The sequence below is a fragment of the Somniosus microcephalus genome, chromosome 6 (assembly GCF_052327205.1).
Source record: "Somniosus microcephalus isolate GS21.2 chromosome 6, FLI_Smic_1.0, whole genome shotgun sequence".
Taxonomy (NCBI): Eukaryota; Metazoa; Chordata; class Chondrichthyes; order Squaliformes; family Somniosidae; genus Somniosus; species Somniosus microcephalus.
This window is the reverse complement of record NC_140992.1, coordinates 81,455,309-81,479,293: the sequence shown is the minus strand read 5'-3', so window position 1 is coordinate 81,479,293 and position 23,985 is coordinate 81,455,309. Positions and strand designations below refer to the sequence as shown.

The window sequence follows — 23,985 nt, the reverse complement described above, 5'->3', positions numbered from 1 at the left end:
CGACAGCACCTCCCAAGCACGCAACCTCTACCACCTAGAAGGGCAGCAGACGCATGGGAACACCACCACCTGCAAGTTCCACTCCAAGCCACACACCATCCTAACTTGGAAATATATCGCCGTTCCTTCATCATCGCTGGGTCAAAATCCTAGAACTCCCTCCCTAACATCACTCTGAGAGTACCTTCACGGGTGCAGCGGTTCAAGAATGTGACTCACCACCACCCTTTCTAGGGCAATTAGGGATGGGCAATAAATGCTGGCCTTGCCAGTGATGCCCTCATCCCATGAATGAATAATTAAAAAAAATAGCAGGACCAGCTGCTGGAAGAGGGAGGGGGAGAAGAGCTCTCAGCAGGTGGCCATATCTGTCCAGGATGTTCAGGGAATAATTCTGTTATGTATGAGAAGTCTGCACTTCACAAAGGAGGGCCTCGCTAAAATCTGCTAATTGCTGCAGCCACAACTCCAACCACAGAGCAGGGCATGGACTGCATTGCTAGTGGCTATGACGGTGACTGTGGCGATTAACTTTTATGCGTCTGGCTCTTTCCAGGCTGCTTCTAGAGATATGAGCAACATCTTGCAGTTTGCCGTCCACTGTTGCATAAGGGAGGTCACTGAGGCTCTTTATTCAGAGAGAGCTAACTTCATTTTGTTTTCTTTTTCCAGAGACAAGCAGGCGGAGTGAGCACAAGGTTTTGCTCAGATGGTAGGCTTTCTCATGGTGCAGTGTGCTATTGACTGCACACACACACACATTGCTTTGCGGGCGCATGTCATCTCTTCCATGACTGAAATGGAAAGGGATTCCACTCCCTCAAAGTCCAGCTGGTGTGTGACCATAGGCAGCGCATCGTGCAGGTCAGTGCCTGGTATCCTGATAGCAGTCATGATGCCTTCATTCTGCAGCAGTCCACTGTGCCACATGATTTTCAGCCACCACGGCAAACCAAAGGGGGTGGCTACTGAGTGACGAGGGCTATCCGGTGATGACATGGCTCGTGACTGTGGTTCGCAACCCACGCACATGTGCGCAGCATGCATACAATGAGAGCCATGCTGCCACAAGAAATGTAATAAAGCAGACCATTAGTGTTCTGAAGCAATGATTCCACTGCCTGGACCACTCTGGAGGAGCCCTGTGGTACTCGGTTGAGTGGGTCTCAAGATTCGTGGTGGTATGCTGCATGCTACACAATCTTGCCATCATAAGGGGACAGCTCTTGCCACCAGCTATCAGGCGAGAAGCTGAGGAAGACGTGGAAGAAGGCAGAAGAGGAAGGGTGGCAGCAACTTAGACAGCCCCTTTCTGCCTGGGCTGTATGTGAAGAACTAATTCAAGTGTGATATCAGTAACCTCAACTCCAATTCCCACACTCCTTATCTTCCCTCTGTCACTGACAATCACATCGTCCTCTTGGCAACAATTCAAAAATAAAAGCCACCACAAATAAACATTCCAAACCAATTTTATAAATGATATCATGCCATATTGCATACAAACATAAACTAATCATCTTTGTGCATTCCTTTAATGCTTGTCTTCCATGTGCTTTTGCCTGGCCTGGTGCTCCTATGCAGTGCTACCCCAGTGGCTGCAGCATGGCTGGTGGATGCTTCTGACTTTCAGTGGAGGAGACTGCAGATGGCTTTGGAGAACGACCTCGAGCAGCTCTGGGCCGAGAAGGCCCGGCTTCAGACTGCACCATCTCAGCATGGGCGGCAGCAGTCTGGGCTGGCTGATGGGCAATAGCAAGGGCACTGGCAGGGTGGAAGGGGCGGGAGCAGAAACGTTGCCACCCTGAGAGGACAGCAGGCTCGTGCTCCATGAAGCCACTGTCACTCCCCCGGGGCAGTGCTTCAGCAATCCTAGTAATCTGTTGGAGGACAGATTGCTGGACTCCTGTGACACCCTGCAAGCCCCTTTGAACACTAATCCACAGCCATGATGGCAGCACTCTGAGCTTGCATGACAGCCGTCTGAGCTTGCATGGCAGCAAGCTGACCCTGCATGATTTCAGTCTGAGCTCCACTGTAGCACTCAGACTTTTGGTAGAAGCTGCTTGTGCTGCAATGGAAGCTGAGACATCGGCCATCAAATGCTGCATCATGGTTCGGGGTCCACACGTGTGTTGATGGAGTTGGCCACCACTTCCATACTGGAAAGGATTGGTTCCAAGCTCTGCGCAAAGCCCTGTGCCAAGTTGGTGCCGGATTCCTCCATGCGCCTTGACATTGACCGTAAGCTTTCTGGCAGGCTTCCCAATGCACCAAGCATTTCATTATGTACACCCATCAGCCTTCTTCTGTAGCCCGGCCCATTGAAGTCCTCATCTGAGTCCTCTGCAGCAGAACTTGTGTGCGACTTCACCCTTCGGCGCGCAGGCACCTGTGCTAACCTTGTCCCCTTTCCTGGCTGCAGTGCATTTGTGCCTGGTGTCTCACCACATACAGATCTCACCTCTAATCTATCTTCTAAGATATGCACAGTGTCAGTATCTAAGCTGGTGGGTGCTGGTGTGAAATCAAGTGACGATGTGTCTTCATTATCACTCTCTTAGTCTTCAACCATTGCCTGGCCAGGTTGCACTTCTTGGGTATCTGAAAGACAAAGGCACAAGGGTAAGGTTGTGGGCAGGGGTGGGGGGGGGGGCGGAAGTAAGAGGTGAATGCTTACACCATCTGCGACTCATAAGTCAGAAGATATTGTGGGATGAGGAGGAAGTGGGATATGAGAAGGAGGATTAGATAATGAGGATACTGTCACCTTTAATGGTTTCAGCCCTGCCGCTGGCCAGGACCTCAGCAATGGAACTTCCAATATGGCCAGCACCATTTCCTCCATGGGGGTTAGAGCATGCAGGTGCACCTCTCCTGCTCCGGTTAGTTCCTGTGCTGCCTCCGTTTGTGCGCCACCTTCTTCTGCAAGAGAGAGCGAAGTGTGTCAGTGAGTGCCGTGCAATATGTTTGGGTGATGTAGCTGTTGTGATTGAATAGCTGGCAGTGTGTGCAAGCTGTGAGTTGTACATGTGAGGCTTGCAACAGTGCTAATTGTGTGAGGGTGAGGTGAAGCAAATGCATGTTAGGTATGAGTCCTGATTGATAGAGATTGTTGGTAGGTGAGTGATGGGGCTGTGGTGATTTGAGCAGTGTCTGAGGCTAGTGGTACATTTGGTAGGATATGACATTTGAAGATGTATTCATTTACCTTGACCACTCATGTAAGGTCATTAAACATCTTGCGGCACTGCCTCCAGGTCCTCGGGGCTAGACTCTTGGCATTGACCTCCACGGCTGTCTGCTCCTAATGCCTTTTCACTGTGTCTGGAGGGCCTCTTGGCCTTCTGTGGATATAGGACGGCTCTTCTCCTTTCCACCTCCTCCACCAAGCCCTCCAGTGCAGCATCGGAAAACCTGGATGCCCGCTCTCTGCCACGTTCAGCCATTCTTCTGTCTTTCCCAGGTCAGATTCAGCTCACACAGGACTCCCAGCACCTGCTCCAGCCACAATGCACCTCCCCTTTAAGACGTGCAGGCTAGCTTTAAGCAGTGCAGGTTGGCTTTAAGTAGTGCTAGCAAGTATCGATTTTGTACCCCCTGCTGATGCGTGCAGTTCGCACTGGCTGCATGCAGAAATCATGTAAATGAGCAGGCAGCATGAAGATGGTGTGCTGCCTGCATTACATCAAACGGTCGCGCATTGCGATCCCCACGCCCATTTTCGGGGGCTATCCAATTTAGCCGCCTATGTTTGGTGTTTCAATGATTTTTGGAAGTGTGTATCTTTTGTGTCTGTCTCTCACTCTTGGGTCTCTCTAAACCCAAACTCAGGGAAAGCCTGAGGCCTCTAAGTAACTGCTTTAATCAAAAGTATTAAAGGACACAAGACACAATTCATTTGATAAATTTTATTGTCATTGTGAAATATGTGGACATTTAAATTTACTGTTTGGTTTATAAACTTATTTTGGACATTACAAATTTCAGTTGCTGAGGAAAAAAATGGCAGGCAATTTTTTTTTTTAATGGCCCAGAAATTCGGGTCAAGGGCTTCCCGCGGGTGTAAGCCCCCAACCTGCACTTACCTTGCGCGCCGGCTGTTGAGCTGTGGGCCCCCGTGGAATTCCGATCCGGGGCCTGGTCCAGCTGCCGGCACGCAGTGCTTGCATATCCCAGGGGCGCAGTTAGTTCGATGCGTCCCCTGGGATCATGTGGGCCATGGGGAGCCAATCAGAGCAGGGAATGCTCCATTCATAAGATTGACAGGAAGACCTGTCAAAAGGTATAAATACTACGGCCCCAAAACAGCACTAAATCTTCAAATAATTTTTTTTTTTAAATCACATTTTTTAAATAAACTATAAATTACATGAAATAACTATTTTAAACAATAATTTAAATTTTTGAAAAGAATAATTTTATTTTCTAACGGGGCTAAAAATAAACTTACCTTGCTTTAAAGTATTTAAAAATAATAAACCTGTGGAAAAAATGTTTTAATTTTAATTCACCACTTACCTTGTAAAAAGCAGGCCTTACGCCTGCTTTTTACATGTCTAACTTCTGGAGACTTACCCTCCTGGGAAAACCTGTATAATAAAAAAAATAAACCAAAGTTCGATGCGCACGCGCAGCCTCTCCTGCGCACGCGTTCGACCTCTGAACCTCTTCGTTCAGGGGAACGGAAGTGCTGGTTTCCTGCGCATGTGCAGTGCATGCAGGAAACCGGCACTTCCATTGGGCTTACGGGTGAGTACCCCGTGCGTACTCACCCGTGGAGACCCGAATTTCTGGGCCAATACTTTTTTGTCTCTCCCAGGAGATTACATGGCTCATAATGGTGCGAGCATTGGGGGTCATGATGCTCAATTGCAGGATGACTGTTTTGGACAAACTGGGTGGACCAGCTGTTTTTTCCCCATTCCACCATTTACGTGTGTTCATTGGTGGTTTCTGAATTCTCTGAACAGGGCCTCAATATGGGCCTACTTCAGGCTGTTGCAGTTTCGCAGAGAGACAACCTCATCCATTTTACACCTACGTCTATCCCTTTTCTTGAGCTTGCTATCACTGCGCCCAAGGATTTATGGGCTGGCAGACCCCATGGTAACAATTAAATTATGGAAGGCCCCTTCAATGACTTTTTCCATTCTATTAGGCATCCTGCTCAAAGGTAAGATTTCAGTCCTAGGCCTGTGCGGTAGCAGTCTTAAGTATTCAGCAGCGATACAAAGAGTGACACAATGGCCTCTACCAGAAGAGGCTGTGTTGCAGATGTGTCTGCAATGACCACTCATTCCATGGCTGACTGCACACTTTCAATACATGTACAAGAACTCCACACATGCAGGTTATAGAGCCCTTTGCAGTTACCAACTTGTATTTAAAGCTCCTAAGCAAGCCTATCAATGACGCAAACAATCTCTCAATCTTGGAAAGCATGACTTTTAAAAGCTGGGCCCCAGAGACCAGTATCCCTGCCGCCCTTGACTGTGAGTGAAAGCAACCTCTGGTCAGGTGCTTGCTGTTTATCCTGGAACACCTGCTTTTGCTCCTGTACACTTGTGTTCTGTCGATAATCTAGTGTGCTGCCCTCAAACTGACTTGAATTTGCCGCAGCTAAATAAATCTATGCTTGTGCTGGGCAGAGTGGGATTGAGTGACAGAGTGGCACGTGAGGTGCTGGAGAGATCGGGGGAATATTAACCCCCAAGAATGGGTGGTTTGGGATCTGGTGGGAAGTAAAAATTAAAATGCAGCCGCAATTCGGCTCCAACGCGCCCACTTCCGGGTTTAACAGTGGCATGTTTGGCTATGTGCGAGTAACCTGCTCACTGGAGTCGGTGCGATCATTAGGACAGGTGGATTAGTAATTAACACAACTGGTAACATCATTAGCACATGGTAATGAGCCGATTTTTCAATTGAATTAAACAGGCATTTGAATTTAACAGGTTTCCCAGGGCTCAAGAAACTCGCTAGTGGAAAGGAGGTGAGTTTGAGGTGCATTCAATGGGGGTCTTTAAAGATTGCCTGATCTCAAAGGCTCAGTGCTTGCAGCTGCTTTGTTAGTTCCCTCTGGCAAACGTTTCACAGAGAGACCTTGTCAGCATATAGGTTTTTGAGAAATTTGGAGTTTTTCAAACGGACACCAGCAGGATGGGGGGCTCCATGGATGTTTTCGACATGGCAACAACGTTTTGCTGTGGTGGGATCAGCAGGTGCACAGGAGAGAGGTGCAAAGCAACCAAGAGGTGAACATTACGGAGAACAGCAGAGAGGAGAGCAACAGAGGGGCTAAAGTTGCAGGAGGCACTACCCACGTGAGAGGGTCTACTGACAGAGGCTCAGCTTCCTTGACCTACCTGAAGAGCTTCTGCAGACTAAGATTGACACGGCAGGTGGTCGCAGACATCTGCAGCCTTCTTCAAGAAGAGTTGCTCCCTGCTGGACCTTGTGACCACGCATTGCCCATCGCTGTCAAAGTCATCATCACCCTCAATTTCTTTGCCTCTGGCTCCTTTCAGTGCGCCACCAGAAACATCTCAAGTGTCTCTCAGTCAGCTGCCCATAAGTGTATATGGCAGGACACTGATGAGTTGTTAGTAAGGGGATGAACCTCTGTCAACTTCCCCTGTGACGACAATAGCCAGAATGAGCGGGCATTCGCCTCTGCCTGGCTTCTCACAGGTACAGGGTGCCATCTTTTGCACAAACGTGGCAATCCAAGGACCACCACATCAACCAGGTTTTTATAAACCGCAAGTGATTTTATTCCATCACTGCGCAGCTGGTGTGCGTCAACAAGAAGAGGTTCATGCAGGTGTGTGTCAGATTCCCTGGGAGCTGTCATGATGCTTTTATACTGAGGCTGTCCAACATTCCATACCTTTTTGTTCCAGGAAACAGACTTAAGGGTTGGCTGTTAGGAGACAAGGGATACCCCCTTCAAAGTTGACTCATGACACCTATGAGGAACCCTACCAATGAGGTGCAGGAGCATTACAATGAGAACCACATGACCACCAGTTGTGTCATCGAGCAAGTCATCAGCATGTTGAATATGCGCTTCAGGTGCCCAGATAGATCTGGAGGCGCCCTTCAGTACTCGCCAGCGAGGGTGTCCAGAATCATAGTTGTGTGCTCCGTCCTGCACAACATTGCGCAGCAGAGAGGATTAGCAGCAGAGAATGATCAAGGCGCTCATCAGGCAACTTCTGATCAGGAGAACATTGAAGAGGAGGAGGAATATGAAGATGGGGCACCCATCACCAGACCAGCCGTGTACATTGCTGCCAGTGATGCCCTCACAGCTCGAAGGTTCAGTTAGTTATTCCAACTGGAACAAATAACAAATGAAAGCTGCCACCAACAATCCGCCCGTCTCCCCCGCATTCCCCCCCCCCCCCCCCCACTTGCACAGAACAGTCCTTCAGCCACACATACATCCATTGCACATCAGACCATTTGGTCCTGTAATTAATTGAAATTCATCATGAAGCAAGTAAAAGGGCAAGTTGGCACACTGGGTGCAATAACAGGTAAGATGTGGAAGTGATGCTATGTAGCTTTATAAAAAAAGGAAACTTAACACTAACATTTAATCAAACACCCATGTGAGCATACCCTTGGTGAATTACAATGGCTTTGACTTACACTTCCTACCGCTTCTACATGGTGCATCTCGTGTGGCTTCAGTAGAGGTAGAGGCAAGCTGCTAAGATCCCTGCCCTGACTGCTGAGATGCTTTTGGCCTATGACCTCTGGGTTTCAGAGCCCCCAAGGGCACCGCCAAAGACTGCTCTCCCTGCATCTGTGCAGGGGCAGACTCTGCCATCAGGAGATGAGGCAGCATGTCGGGTAATGGCTGAGGGGGTGGGGGCAATGTGTGAGAAGTTGGAGCGCTTTGAGTGGAGTTCCCACTTCCATGTCCCCTTTCGTCATCATCACTCCTATCACTGCTGGAGAGCAGCTTGGTGAAGGTCAGTGACGCATTGTAAGGGCACGGATAAGGTATCTGTCATCCTGTTTAAGGCGACAGACAAGTTGGCTTCCAAAGTCTGCATGGCTGTCCTGCATGGACTCCTCTGAGAGCCTTGCTTGAAGCTCCATTGAGGTGGCCTCTCTCCATGGCAGACATTTTCGCCATTCCCCGCACCACAAATCCACTAGTGTTGGAGTTGGACTCCTCGATTCTCTCCGCTATAGTTGAGTGTGTGCATGGCACGTCTGTCAGTTGCTCCTGTACTTCTATCATTCTCCTTCTCAACAATGGCCTTTGGGGTTCAACATCTGTGTCCAGCTGAGCAGAGTTTGGAGAGGATTGCAATACCAATGTGGACTCGTCCCTGCCACCAGTGTTTGCTTGTGCTCACTTGTGAAATATGGATCACCAGGTGAAAACCCAACTAACTCTCTAACTGGACACACCAAAGTGCAAGTATTTGCGCTGGTGTACTGTTTTATGTTCTGTGGCGGTGCATCATCAGAAGGAATGAGGTTCTCTGAGGAAGCGTCTTCCTGCATCTCCAGTGACTCTTGTTCTAAGCGTGAAAGCCCTGGAAGTCAAAAAAAGGGATATGATTAGTTGTGACAAAGTAACAATCTTGACAATCGCCATACTCAGTCTACTCATAGATAAGTCATTGATGAAATAAAGTCAGCATATGTGTGTCAGAGTATTTTTATTTGTGTCACCAACGATTTCCGATTGAGAGGGACGCCCTTTCTCTTTGTGAATCCATCCTAAACAACTCCTGGCTCCTCCAAATTCCAATTCTGCATTGGCCATTTAAATAGTGAACTTCAGATCATGTCAACCGGGTGCGCATCACGCCCACTGCGCAACTTGGAGACACGAAATCTGGAAGGAAAAATGTAATGATTCAATCAAGTCGGAATCAGAGAATCCAACCCACTAACTTTACTTCTGGGTTTCGCTCACACAATACCCCCTCCCACTCAGAACCTGCTTTTGCATGAATATCGGGGCCATCATTTCTGAGCACCCTGAAACAGCTTCTTCTGCCATACTCACAGACACAAAAAACAAAAGTGTTGGTAAAATACCCTTATAATAACTTGTTGTCAAGCAGGCTTTACCAAAGAGCTGGTATAGGTTCTACCTACATCTGTGTGTTAGAATGCTCTTCTTAGTATTGTGAAGATATGAACTTGCAGCATGTAGGTGCTTGTAATAGAACAGTGACAGGCAAAATATGGCACGCGGGCTGTATCCAGCCCACCAATGGATTCTAGCCGGCCCACCAACTGATTCTCGAACTCAACCGCAAAAACTCACAATTTTTGCTTCTGCTGTATTCATCTTCACCACGCCTCCTGTGATTAGCTGCTGTTGGGACACATGCGTCCCTTAGGGTTTGGTTTCTTCCATCAGTAGTCTCCCACGAGTTGGAAGAGTCTCAGATACAAAGACTGTGCACGTGCACTGATGGACTCCTTTGACAACGCATGTTGGGCGAGTTCACTGCTTGAGGAAATTATCTTGGTCGTTCTTTTTTGATTATCAGACATTGAAACCTGAGGGCCGGGTGGGAAAATCACTGTTTCTCCCTTTATTCATCCTGGTGCCATGATTTTCATAGCTTGGGTCCTGGCTGTTTTAATAAATCCTTGCATGATTTTCCCCTCTGACCTGGGTATGTCTCCTCCTGGGATCGACATATTTTATTCTTTTCCGGGGAGGGCAACTGGGAGGGAGAGGTCCAAGCGCCCGGAGAGACCGGTTCAAAGTTTCAAAATTTGTGGAGAGTCTCGGCTGGAGTTGGCGGAGATTGATGGCGACCGGGTTCATTGCTGTTTTTGCCAGGAACGGCAGTCTGGATCTGGCGGGGAAGGAAGTTGGTGTTGGCAGCCTCGGTGTCCGGGTCTTCTTGGAAGCGGCAGCCAGCGGCTGCTTTACTGCTCGCGGTGTGGCAAACAGGACTGACTGGCGCATCTACTCTGGCCTTGGAGGGAGGGGAAGTGGGGTGGAAAGAAAGAGATTTGTCAGTCAATGGGCCTGCAGCAAGCATTTGCCTCCTCCTGGGTTTGTTGCAGTGGATTTGTGGGGGGTTAGAGGTGGGGTGGGGGAGGGGGTGTAAAAGAGATTTTAAAAAAGCAGTGTTGTTGGAAGATGGGGGGCTACGACAGTCAGTCCCTGTTACCTTGGCCAGGGGAAAATCAGCTGGGGCGCTCGCTTTCAATTGCAATGGGGTGCGTGTTGTGTGAAAAGAATCAGGACAAAAATTATTTTTTGAAATAAAATTAAAATATTTTATAGTAGATGTTTGTTAGTATATCATTTGTTTCTTATCTATAATTGTTAAAATGATAGCTTAAAGTTTATAACTGCTTAAAGTTCTGGTTTTTTTACCAAATTTTACAGCAGTTGTCAAGTAACCAGTTTTACAGTTTTAATTATGGTTATGTGGCGGTACCACCGGTTGTCCCTTACATTGAGATACATAATTCCCTTTAACTTACCTTTAAATGTATCTGTTACTGCACTCAGGCTTCATTCCTGTACTCTGCGTTATGACGTCAGAGCTTGGAACCTTCTGGCAGTAGAGCTCGGAACCTGCTGGCAGTTGAGCTCGGAACCTGCTGGCAGTTGAGCTCGGAACCTGCTGGCAGTTGAGCTCGGAACCTGCTAGCAGTTGAGCTCGGAAACTTCTAGTCAGTCCTCGTGGCGTCCCCGCTGGGGAAAGACCTACACCACGGTGCTCCTACAGTCAGCCATCTTACCTGCTACCTTACCTGTTGTATTTAACCAGTTCCAGTAAATAAACAACTTATTTGTAGTTCGTCGAAGTCAAACTCGATTATTTAGTGGCGATGCACACAAATCGCTACATTGGTGACCCCGACGTGATTACGGGAGCTCATCAATTCCAACACTACAATTGGTGAACCCGTATCCGTGAACGATTTTCACGGTAGCAACGCGCGCCTGAACCTCGTCTTCCCACAAGACGACCGACGCACAACCGACAAACAACCACGGAACAGCAACCGCCTAACACCGATTCCTCCAAAGGCGACCCCATCTTTGCGAACGTATTCGCAAGGTAAGCGCAGTCTGGAGCAGATCCCGTTTGACATGGACAGAACTCAACCGGACCCCGTTTTTTTGTGAGCAATTTTCACAAAAGAAGCACGCCATGGAAGCACCAGCCGTTTTGCTGTTGCTACTGCAATCCAGGGAGCCACAGTCTCCCTCGTGCACTTGCTTACGGTCCCCGTACTCGTCTTTCCTACCGCCACACGGATCGTCCGCCTCTACGTCCAAAGCAACAGCAAGTATACATCTCTCCAAGCGCAGGGTACAGCATGTTCGGGCCCACAAAATTGGAGCGCGCCCTGCGGGGATACCACGAGGACTCACCCCCATGAAACACGAGGACGCACTCCTCGCGCACGAGGACCCATCCCTCGCAAACCACGAGGACCTATCCCTCATGAAAAACGAAGACTCCTTCCCCGCCGACGATGCACCAGCCCGTCATCCTGCTGGTTGTGTTACCTACTACACATTTCGGCGCGAACAAAAAGCGTTGCCGCCCTCACGGCTGTTTTCTCCTAAATCTACAACAGTTACAAGTGTTGCCGCCCTCCAGGCAGAGTTGACCCCTCCTGAAAGCAACAACAACCCGGACCGTTGCCGCCCTTTCTCCAGTTTTCCCTTTAACAAACGCAAACCTCTACTGACGCTGCACACATCGAGGATGGGTCCAACGGGCATCCTGCGGCCGCGATCAGCCACGTGAAAGTTGCTGGCCTCACCGATCACTGATCAACGCAGCAACTCTTCACCTTCTGTTGTGTTCACGTCGTAGCACTATGGCACGCACCGTTCCATGCGTTCCAGCCTCCCGAAGAGTTCGCTCACCTGTCGGCGAGTTCATCGACCTCGCCTGTCAAGTCCTTCTGGATCGCTCGTTTGGCTTTCCGGCAGGGTTTGTCAGAACAAGGACTTGTTCCAACATCAACAGAGCGATCGTCCGCGTCCGCCCAACCTGAGCGTCACTCTGACAAGGCCTGCTGTTTCGCACGTTTCCATGTTCCTTCGCCTGACGGATACGTTTTATTCGCCACGACGTGCATAAGGATCAGCTTACCTCGCCTGCCAAGTCGAGACAGCACGACCGCCGAGACCACCAGCTCGTCAGACCATCTCATCCTTGGACTTTCGTTAAAGCGAATTCTGGGGGGGGCCTACGTGGCGGTACCACCAGTTGTCCCTTACATTGAGATACATAATTCCCTTTAACTTACCTTTAAATGTATCTGTTACTGCACTCAGGCTTCATTCCTGTACTCTGCGTCATGACGTCAGAGCTTGGAACCTCCTGGCAGTAGAGCTCGGAAACTTCTAGTCAGTCCTCGTGGCATCCCCGCTGGGGAAAGACCTACACCACGGTGCTCCTACAGTCAGCCATCTTACCTGCTACCTTACCTGTTGTATTTAACCAGTTCCTGTAAATAAACAACTTATTTATAGTTTGTTGAACGCGATTGTTCAGTGGCGATGCATACGAATCGCTACAGTATAATAATATCAATGGCTAATGTTCATTAGCATGTTACTAAGTATAATTTTTATTAAGTGTGGAAACACCATGAAGTGTTCTTTGTATAATAAATGCCATAACAAATTTTAATGGTGGCTGTTAACACAATTCATTTTGTGTGCGGCCCTCAACAACTCACCAAAACTGGTTAAGTGGCCCTCCAGCCCAAATAATTGCCCACCCTTGTACTAGAAGGAGTTGACAGTGGGTTGTCCTGTGACCTAGACAAATATGGCTCTGTAAAATGAACAGTGCAGTTTAATGAGTACCCATGGGAAGGTGGAGATTTAAGTGAAGGAATGTATATGTGGGAATGGACAGTTCATAATACAGCAAACTCTTTTTTATCCGGGACCGACTTGTTGCTGGTTAATCAAAATTTCCGGATGACGGAGAGTGTTATCTACCGAGGCTATTTTTAACAAAGAAAGATTTTAAAAAATCAAGAAATGTGCAGTATACAGTAATTGGCTACTCGCCTACAGAATGTTGTGTTGAATGGATGGTGGAAGATGCTTGATTAATACAGTACTGCCAGTTGAGGGTAATCCATAACTCTTTAATTACTTAACAGTAAAACAAAACTTATAAACGACTGTACAGTACAGTATAAAGTACTGTGGTTGACTGTACACTTATTCCAAGTCAACTGGTTCATCAGGAATATCCATGCCAGCTGGGTCATCAGGATCATGCACTTCAACAGATTCTTCAGGCACTTCCACTGCTTCAACTCTTTTGGAAGCTTTCCTAAACACGTCCCGGATGTCTGCTTGCTTAGTGGACTCTTGCCTTTTTGTAGAAAGGTGGAATGCAGAATATGGAGGTGCATAACTTCTTGGGCAGAATAGCAAGAATGCCTTTCAGCAAATTTGAGGAATGAAGCAAAATCTTCTGCAGCTTTAGCCCAAGAAATCATCTTCTCTTCAGAAATCTCATCCTCTTCACTTTCCATTTCTTTCTTTGGATTCAAAACATTCTCCATTATTTCATCATCACTTAGCATATGCACAACAGCAACTTCTCTATCTGCATCAACCCACTGCTCAATATCACTTTCACTGAGGTGACATAGAGGGTTTACTGGGCCTACATTTTTCACCATGCCAGCCATTTCCATTACTGTACTCTTGGGACGAACATTGAACCCATGAAATTCCTCCTCTGAAGAAGAACCTTCAGCAAACATTACAGAAGGCCACAATTTGCACCAGCTTGTCTCAAAGTGTGACCTGTCACCAAGTTCCAGGAACATGCAGCATTAAAGATGGCATCTTTATGATTGTATTCCTTCTGAAATGCGTGAATATTGTCATCTTGGCTTATCAGTTTACGTAGGAAGTCTTTCCTGTAATAACACTTGAGAGTTTGGATAATGCCCTGGTCCATGGATTGCATGAGAGAAGTTACATTTGGTGGCAAATAAATGGTGAAAATATTTCCCGAAACCAACTCGGATTCATGCGGATGGGCTCTACAATTATCAAGCAATAAAATGCATTTGCTATCTTCAGGTTTCCCTATTTACAGAAATGTTCCCTCACGGATGGAACAAAAATATGATGGAACCAAATCGAAAAGATTTCCTTATCCATCGAAGCATTTCTTTGAGTTTTGTACTCAACAGGTAAGTGCCTCACATTTTTAAATGCATGGGGATTTTTATACTTCCCAATGACAAGAAGTTTAACCCGGTGTGATCCAGCAGCGTTCGCAGATGTTAGCATGGTTACACGATCTTTATTTTTCTTGTAACCTGAAGCATTAGCCTCACTAACCCCAGCAAGCGTTGATTCTGGCAAAAACCTCCAAAATAAGCCAGTTTAATTGGCATTGTATAGCTGTGCTGACGACAAATCATGTTGCTGCACAACCCAATTGAAATAATCGCAGTATTCTTCTGCGGTGTCGTGATCAGCTGATTTCTTCTCCTTGGAAATATCGAGTCGTTGTATCCCATGCCATACCTTGAAGCACATTAGCCATCCCTCGGAGAAAGCACACTTGTCAGTGAGCTCCATCTTTGCATAGAAATCCTTCGCTTTTTCGATTAGCATGGGTCCGGAAATCGGAACACCCTCTGAACGCTTAAGAGAAAACCACTCATAACGCACGGTATCCAGCTCTTCAAGCTTAGGCTTATGAAGCGTACGCCGTTTCTCTACACCCTTAGATGTCTCCGAGCTTGAATAAAACTTGAGCAGCTTATCCTTCTGCGATTTGATGTCATAGATTGACGAACCGATTTTGAATTCATTCATAATGTTGATACGCTTCTCGATTTTCTGTTTTAAAGTTATCACCACTCTCTTCCTTTTGGGATTTCCATAATGCAATGACTACCAGCAGCGTGGGAGACACACAGTACCCCTGTAAAATGGCGGATCAGAAATGACTACCGGCAGCGCAGGAGAGTCAGACTCCTGTGACGGGTTTTCAGGTGTTCCGACTCTCGACAGCGCCAAGAAGCCAAGTAGTGGCAGTTTGGAGAACTACCCCCACTGACTAACTCAGCCACCGCGAGAGACTCGGACTCGGCAACATTGCCGGTTATTGAGGTGTTTTTGGAGCGAGAATTTTGCCGGTTAATAGAGAATTCCGGATATTTAGGTGCCGTTTAAACGAGAGTTTCCTGTAGTTGATACATTGCATAAATATGATTTGATGTTGCAGTCCCTACCACCTGGTGAGGTCATTACATTTCTTGCAACATTGTAGCTATATCCTCTGAACAGAGCTGCTAGCATTTATGGAGCCTGCCATTTCTTTCCAAGCTATGCATCACTCTGCATATTGCAGAAATGTTAGGCTCTTCTTGAACTGCACTTGTCCTGCCTTTCCCTGGCTTTTCAGCAGACTTCTCTTCAGTCAAACTGCGCAGCCCACATTCGAATCAGTTAATTTCCATTTTATTCCCACGCTCATCATACACCCATAACATGCAAGTCATAAGCCCAAACCAGAAAATGCAGGTGGCTTCAGATGCACTTCTGAAATACAACCAAGTGGAACTCATCATTTGCCTTCTGGTTGAGTGAAGGGGCGGGGGCTAACGAAAATTGCTTCACTACATCTAATATATATTTGGTAACCTATTTCATTATTTTGTTTTTATAATTTAACAGCTGATGCACCAGTGTTTGATGAAGAATGGCAGCAGAGGGTGTCGACATTTATGCCTTCTGGACAACATCCATATGGTCTTCAGGATGTAAAAAAAGCCATGGAAGGAAAAAGGTACATCAGATTCTTTTATTTATTTACAGGATTATGTTTTTAAATAAAGTAGCCTAATATTGAGGTAGAATTTAAAATATGTTAGTGAATTTGAACCGCCTGGTTGGGACTGACAGACATTTTGCATCTTTAGAGTTGAACTCATTGGACTCATTAATCAGAATCAACAAAACTAGGGATCAAAAAAATTGCCAACACCCTTCCACGAGGACTTTTACCATGTTTTGTTTCCCCTCTACATAAAACTGTTCATACTGATTCTCTTACACATTTGTTTTGCTTGCAAGATATATGCTTGTTTTATATGCTTAAAACAGGTGCAGATACAAAAAATAATCAAAAAGGCTAATGGAATGTTAGCCTTTATATCTAGGGCTAGAATATAAAGGGAAGTTTAGTTACAGCTACACAAAGCCCTGGTTAGACCACATCTGGAGTACTGTGTACAATTCTAGGCACCCCACCTTAGAAAGGATATATTGGCCTTGGGAGGAACGCAGCGCAGATTAACCAGAATGTTACCAGGGCTCCAAGGGTTTGATTACGAGGAGAGATTACATAAACTAGGCTTGTATTCCCTGGATTATAGAAGGTTAAGGGTGAGTTGATTGAGGTTTTTAGGATATTGAAATGTCACTGTTGCAGTTGGTGCCCGAGACTTAGGAATGAGAGATCTCTGGAACTCGCTACCGATGAGGGTGGTGGAAGCGGAGATGATCAATGATTTCAAAAGGAAATTGGATAGGCACTTCAGGGAAATAAACTTGCAGAGCTATGGGGATAGAGCAGGGGAATGGGACTGACTGGATTGCTCAACAGCAAGCCGGCATGGACTCGATGGGCCAAATGGCCTCCTTCTGTGCCATAATGACTCTCTCTCACTGAGAGTAATTCTGGTGTGCGTGGCTTAACATTGTGCCTTTTGTCAACTGCTTCAAACCAATCTTCTGCAGGTGCCCTTTGGAAAAGGTTTGTTTAATAAGCAGGTTGAAGATGTGCTGGGGGGCTTCAAACACCACAGTTGCACCTTGGGCCTGTTATTTGAGACAGATCTAATCAATTATTTGGTTACTTCAGGTGAGCCTTTATATCAACAACTCTGTCACAAACTAGAATCCAGCCAGCTAAAGGGTTTCATCAGAAGCCCCTCCAGCTCTACTACCTGCCTTGGTCACTCAATAACAGCTCCTACAACCCACTTGGTAGCTTCTTATTCATGTGGCAAAATAGGAAATGTCAGATTATGTGTAAGTCAGAGACAAGTTGAAACTAATGAGTCAAAATGTGTGTACTTGAGAATTATGAATTTTCTGGAAAATTAAGGGGTAAAGTACCTTACAAAGCAATATTTTTTAGACCTCTCTGGCACGGATAATTTATGTACCAGCAAATCTGACAAAGCTCCCAAAGTGTAGATTGCATGAAAAAGCCCCTCCACTCCTTCCTGTCAGCATTATTTAGTCATGTGAGGGATGTGGAGAATGCTGTGAATGAACAAGGGCAGATTACCCCCGATTTCTTCACCCATCCTATAATACCCTACAACATGTTTGCTCTCTTAGAAATGAGGCCCTACTCATTTTTGAAGTCATCCAGGATGATGTAATTCATATTCTTGGCCTGACCTCACTAAAACCTGGCTCACTAATGTTAGATCCGTGTGTTAATGGAGACACGGAATGCAGGAGTTGATTTAACAAGTGTTTACTGAACAAAGTCTGGAGGTGAACGAACTACACAAGACGCTATACAGGCTTATATACCCGAGTGGTCACTACTGGCACTACAGTATACAGGGCTTCAAAAACATAGTTCCTCTTAAAGGTACATACACTACAATTCCTCCCCTTTTAGATAAATAGTACATAACATTTTAAGTAATCATTAAATAACATTTTTACAAGAACAATAATATACACATTTGCTGAAGTTAATCAATTACAAATTCAGTCTCTCTGGAGGCTTCCTGACTCGGTCCGGATAACGCCTCGGTGGTGTAGTAGGTTCTTTTGGCAAGGTCGATTCGGCTTCAATGCCAGTGTTGGGTTCATCTGGTTCCAGTATCACCGGATCGGAGGTAGATACTATGGGTATCTCTGCTTCATCACTAGGCGTATAAAGTTGTGGTGTAGGTTGTCCTTTTTCGGATGACTCTATGATCTGGTCAGCATGGCGCCTTATTATGCTTTCTCCAATGTCCACGGTATACATCAGCGGTCCTAGTCGTGTGCAAATAGTTCCAGGCTGCCATTTCTCGGTACGGTAGTCCCGGGCCAAAACTGGTTGACCTATCTGGAAGGTTCTAGTTGGCCTTTCATTCATGCTTTGAAATTGCCGGTTCTCTACGTCCCTTCTGACGTTTGGCTTGACCAAATCCAGCCGGCATCTTAGGCTTCTATTGAAAAACATCATGACGGGGATTTGGTTTGTAACCACATGTGTTGCATTCCTGTACGCAAACAAGATGCTATCTACCTTATGTTGTAGATTTATGTCTTCATTACCCATGGCCTTTATGGCCTTCTTGAAGGTCTGGACAAACCTTTCAGCCAATCCATTGGTGGCGGGATGGTATGGGGCGGACGTGTAGTGCTTAACCCCATTGTTTTTTAAGAACTTCCTGAATTCTTCGGATACAAATTGCGGTCCATTATCAGAACAGATCTGTTCAGGCAGCCCATTCCTGGCGAATATGGTCCATAATACTGTGATGGTTTTTTCCGTGGTGGTGGAGGACATCTTTATTACCTCCGGCCACTTGGAGTGTGCATCCACCGCGATTAAGAACATTGAATCCATAAATGGACCAGCAAAGTCGACATGTACCCTTTGCCATGGAGATGAGGGCCACTCCCATGGATGTAGAGGGGCTTGTGGTGGGGCGTTTTGGACCTTCTGGCATCCTAGACAGCTCTTGGTCATTTCTTCGATGTCTCCATCGATACCTGGCCACCACACAAACGCTCTGGCTAAGTTCTTCATTTTCACTCCACCCAGATGCCCCTCGTGAAGCTCCTTTAGCACTCTATCCTTGAGTTTGGGTGGAATCACCACTCTGGATCCACACATCAAGGTTCCTCGGCACACTGACAGCTGTTCTTTTCTTTGCGAGAATGCTGGCAACAGTGGTTCGCCATGTGCTGGCCATCCCTTCACCGTTATATCGTAGACTCGTGAGAGAGTCGGGTCATTTCGCGTTTCCTTTTCAATGGTAGAATTTGTCACCGGTAGACATTCCACTATGGTCGAGTGGAACATCTCCACTGGGTCCACTGTAGGCGCCTCTTCCACCGTTGGCAACGGTAGGCGCGATAACCCGTCAGCATTCCCATGCTGTTTTGTTCCTTTGTATTCTATGTCATATTGGTGTGCCCCTAGGAAAAGGGACCACCTCTGTAGCCTTTGCGCTGTCATAATGGGAACGCCCTTTTTAGGGTTGAATATGGAGACGAGGGGTTGATGGTCAGTCAACAAGGTAAATTTTTGTCCGTGTAGGTAATGGTTGAATTTCTTCACCCCCCACACCAGGCTGAGTGCCTCCCTGTCGATCTGGGCATAGTTACGCTCAACTGAGTTCAATGAGCGTGACGCAAAAACTATCGGCCGCTCCGAGCCATCAGGGAATCTATGCGATAATACCGCTCCCACGCCGTAAGGGGATGCATCGCACGCCAGTCTGATTGGCAGTGATGGGTTGTAACGAGCCAACACTTCCCTGGACGTGATCAAGCCTTTGCATTTATGGAAGGCACGTTTACAGTCTTTGCTCCATTTCCAAACTACTCCCGTTTGTAGCAGTGCGTTAAGAGGGTGCAGAACCGTCGACAAGTTTGGTAAAAATTTATGATAGTAATTTACTAATCCCAGGAACGACCTTAATTGTGAGACATTCTCAGGCGCTGGGGCCTTTACGACCGCTTCAATTTTTTCAGGTGACTTATGCAACCCTTCTTCGTTAATGACATGGCCACAATATGATATTTGTTTCTGGAAAAATTCGCACTTGGGGCGATTTGCTCGTAGGCCCCGTTCTCTCAGCCTCGTGAGCACCTGCTCCAAGTTGGCAAGGTGCTCGTTGTCGTTTTCTCCTGTTACAAGGATGTCGTCTAGGTAGCATTGAGTCCCCGGAATCCCTTGCAGGACTTGCTCCATAGCTCTTTGCCAGATAGCCGGAGCTGATGCCACTCTGAAAACCAGTCGATTGTACTGGTACAGGCCTTTGTGTGTGTTTATCGTGAGATACTTTTTAGAGGCCTCCTCAACCTCCATCTGTAGATATGCCTGTGCTAAGTCAATTTTGGCGAAACGTTTCCCTCTGGATAGTGAGGCGAAAATATCTTCTATCCTCGGAAGAGGATACTGTACCGTGTGAAGAACCAGGTTTACAGTCACCTTGAAGTCCCCACAGATGCGAACTTTTCTCTGTTCTTCAGATTTATCATTATTCAACGTTTTCTTCAGGACCGGGACGATGGGTGTTGCCCACTCGCTCCAATCTACCTTGGATAACACGCCTGCTTTTTCCAAATTCTCCAGCTCTGCCTCGACGGCTGGACGAATTGCGTATGGCACCAGCCTTGCCTTAAAAAACTTGGGAATTGCCGCATCTTCCACTTTTATTGAGGCGGTGGCGCCTTTCAGGCTTCCTAGTTCCTGTTGAAACACTTCTTTGGCGTTAGCCAAGATTTCTTTTAATCGTCCAGGTATGACGTCATCATCGTTTTTTTTCTTACTGGTCACCGTCAGTGCCTGAATGGAGTGCCAGTCTGAACGTATCTTTCTGATCCATTCACGTCCCAACAACGGTGGACCACCATCTTGCAGAACGTATAAATACAACTTCTGTATTTCCTTGCCGTTGTATACAACAGGCACCCTCATTTTCCCTCTGGGGTATACTTTCTGCCCCATATATGTCTTCAAGATAATGGATGTGCCTTTCAAAGGTATATGTGGAAATAGCCGCTCGTAATCACAGAATCACAGAAACCCCACAGTGCAGATAGAGGCCATTTCGGCCCATCGAGCCTGCACCGACACATATCCCACCCAATCCCCGTAACCCCTACACCAACACATATCCCACCCTATCCCTGTAACCCCACGTATTTAATCCCCCTAACACTAAGGGTCAATTTATCATAGCCAATCAACCTAACCCGCACATCTTTGGACTGTGGGAGGAAACCGGAGCACCCGGAGAAAACCCACGCAAACACGGGGAGAATGTGCAAACTCCACACAGACAGTCGCCCGAGGCCGGATTCGAACTCGGGTCCCTGGCGCTGTGAGGCAACAGTGCTAACCACTATGCCACCGTGACCGTCGACTCATGACGGTCAGAGCTGATCCTGTATCTAGCTCCATTTTGACTGGGGACCCCGCTATTGTGAGGGTGACCCAAATGGACTGGTAATCTTCTTTGGCAATTACATTATGTAATTTGAGACAGCTTAGTCTCTTGTTTCCGGAGTCGCTATCGCTCTTCTGGTCTTCGGAGCTACTGTCCGTCATCATTTGTACCTTTCTGTACTTTTCCTTATTGACCTTTTTACTGTCAGCGGATTTCTTTCCAGATCTGCATACACGTGCAATGTGTCCCATCTTTCCGCATTGCCTGCATGCTTTGTCCTTGAACCAGCAGTCCTTCTGGTCATGGGTGGATCTGCCGCAGCGATAACATCTCTCGAAACCCCGTGTCATTTCATGGGTGCCGAAGTCCTGTGGCTTTTGCTGTATCTCTGCAGCTCCTCTTGCTGCTGCTTCGTATGATACAGCCACACTGAAAGCCTTGTCCAGTGTCAAATCTTTCTCAGAAAGTAGTCTTTTCTGTGTTCCTTCGCTTAGGAGACCGCAGACGAATTTGTCTCGTAGAGAATCTGCCAGTCCTGCCCCGAATTGGCAGTGCTTTGCCAGCTTTCGTAATTCGGTGAGGTAATCAGCGTTACTTTCATTCTTGTGCTGATTCCTCCTGAAGAATTTGAATCGTCCCGCTATCAGCAGCGGTGTTGGGTTTAAGTGCTCCTGTAAGGTATCAACAATCTCCTTAAAATTCTTGTCCATCGGTTTGGCTGGAGTGATCAAGTTTCGTAACAGCCCGTATGTCCTTGCGCCCATCAGATTTAGAAGTACCGATGCCTTTTTATCATCCGCTACTTCATTCGCCTTGCAATATACCTCCACTCTTTCCACATATGTGGCCCAATCTTCTATATCACTATCGAAAGCAGTAATATTGCCAGTCTTCGGCATCTTGAAAATCTAAAATGGCTTTTCCTCCGTCCCCGATGGATCAAAATGGCGCCTCCCACGCTTTTCTTTCTTCCCCGCCGAGTTAAGATGGCGCCTCCCGCGCTTTCCCGCCACTGCTGCTGCTGCCAACGCTGTTCTCCGCGGTTCCCGTTGCGACCTGCAGCTTTTCACGGTATTTCTATTTTTTTTTATATATCGCTTCAATAGTTTCTCCGTTACTTGGAGAACCGTTCCCGTCGTGGAGCGGACCCTCTAGGACTTTCCCCTCCCTCTGCTCGGTCCGAACGCCGACCTGCTTTGCAGCACCGGCCACGCCCTGAGTGCTCCACCCTCTCTCTTTGCTTCTGCTTCCCGACTCGCTGCCCGGCCCCGTTGCAGAGCCACCCGATCGAGCTCTAGCCTGCCGCAGCCCAGGAAGGATCAGTGCACTACCTGCCACCAGCCCGTTTAGCTGGTGAAACCACAGTTTTTTTTTCTTGCTTCTGGCTTCGACCTTCGTCTGAGGAATCGATCTCCTTGAGGTGTTGCCGAATTGCAGGTAAGTTCGTTTCTAACTCGTCGCCACTGTTAGATCCGTGTGTTAATGGAGACACGGAATGCAGGAGTTGATTTAACAAGTGTTTACTGAACAAAGTCTGGAGGTGAACTAACTACACAAGACGCTATACAGGCTTATATACCCGAGTGGTCACTACTGGTACTACAGTATACAGGGCTTCAAAAACATAGTTCCTCTTAAAGGTACATACACTACAACTCATTCCTGCTCAGCAAGGTAGCACCCACTTAAACTACATATTCTATCAAGCCCCTGCTCAAAACTGTCATGGAAGTGGCTTAACCCTGTATTTCTCTGACTCTTTCCCCCCCCCCCCCCCCACCCACCATTTACATATCTCACTCTTCAACTCACTTCCACTTCAACATTCTCATCGTTTGCTGTCCCATTGTGCTTACTGGCCAAAATGTTCTGCCTTCTGGGTTCACTCAGCCTCAGTGTTCATCAAATTTTCATGCTTGGTGACTTCAACCTGCACCTCAAATCCCCCCATCTACATCACCTCTGATTTCTCTGCCCTCTTCTTCCCTCAACTTCACCCTGCATATAAGCTCATATCGTAGCCACACTTCAAACTTGCCATCACATGAGGCACCTCCATCTCCAAGGTCACTGACAGAACCATCTCCAGTAACTTGCTCTTTTTCATTATACATTTCTCCTTGTCAACCACTTTTGTTTTCATGACTAGAAAAAACTACCTGCTATCCCTTCGGCAGAACCCCCTCCAGTTTCTTCTTGCTGATCTGTTAACCACAGAAGCATCGGTGACTCTGCCAATCTCAAAAACTGACTTGCTTCCATTTTTTGATGCCTTCATCCCCATCAGATCCTTGATCGTCTCCCACCCCCACTATTCCTCTTGATACAACAGCCAAGCCTGGATTCAAGTCCATGCCTGCAAATAGAAGCATACAACCAACGTGAATGTCCACTTCCAGATTTGGCTTCACCACTTCCAGATTTGGCTTCACCACTTCAAACTGTTTTGCTCCTCTTTAAACAGCCAGATCCTTTTATTATTCATTGTGAAGGGCAACAGCGACTCCAAACCCCTGCACCACCACTAGCCACCTCATCACCCTCCTTATCTCTGATTTTATATGTGAGGAGCTCATGGACTTGGTTTCCTAAATCCAGTTGCCTCTCCTTCCCCCATTACAGTCTGCAGCTTCTCTGCACCTTGTTCTCCCCTCATTAAACTCAGTTTCCCCATTAAGCCCACTACCCAACATACCATTCTTATGATTGTCAACATCTCCCTATCTCTCAGTTTCGTTTCTCCTCTTTCAAAACCATAGTCATCACCTACCTCCTGAAAAAGCCCACCCTCTATCCTCTCAAATTTACTGTTCTTTCTCT

General features: G+C 47.0%; 1 protein-coding gene across 3 annotated transcripts in view; it reads left to right on the top strand.

The window, feature by feature from the left end:
* mlf1 (myeloid leukemia factor 1) overlaps positions 1-23,985 on the top strand; it is a 116,060-nt gene that overhangs the window by 85,765 nt on the left and 6,310 nt on the right. For all 3 annotated transcript variants that reach the window (XM_085990434.1, XM_085990435.1, XM_085990436.1), the window contains one exon: positions 15,701-15,812. In XM_085990434.1, coding sequence (XP_085846560.1) covers positions 15,701-15,812 — 112 coding nt within the window. The remainder of the gene's footprint in view (positions 1-15,700; positions 15,813-23,985) is intronic.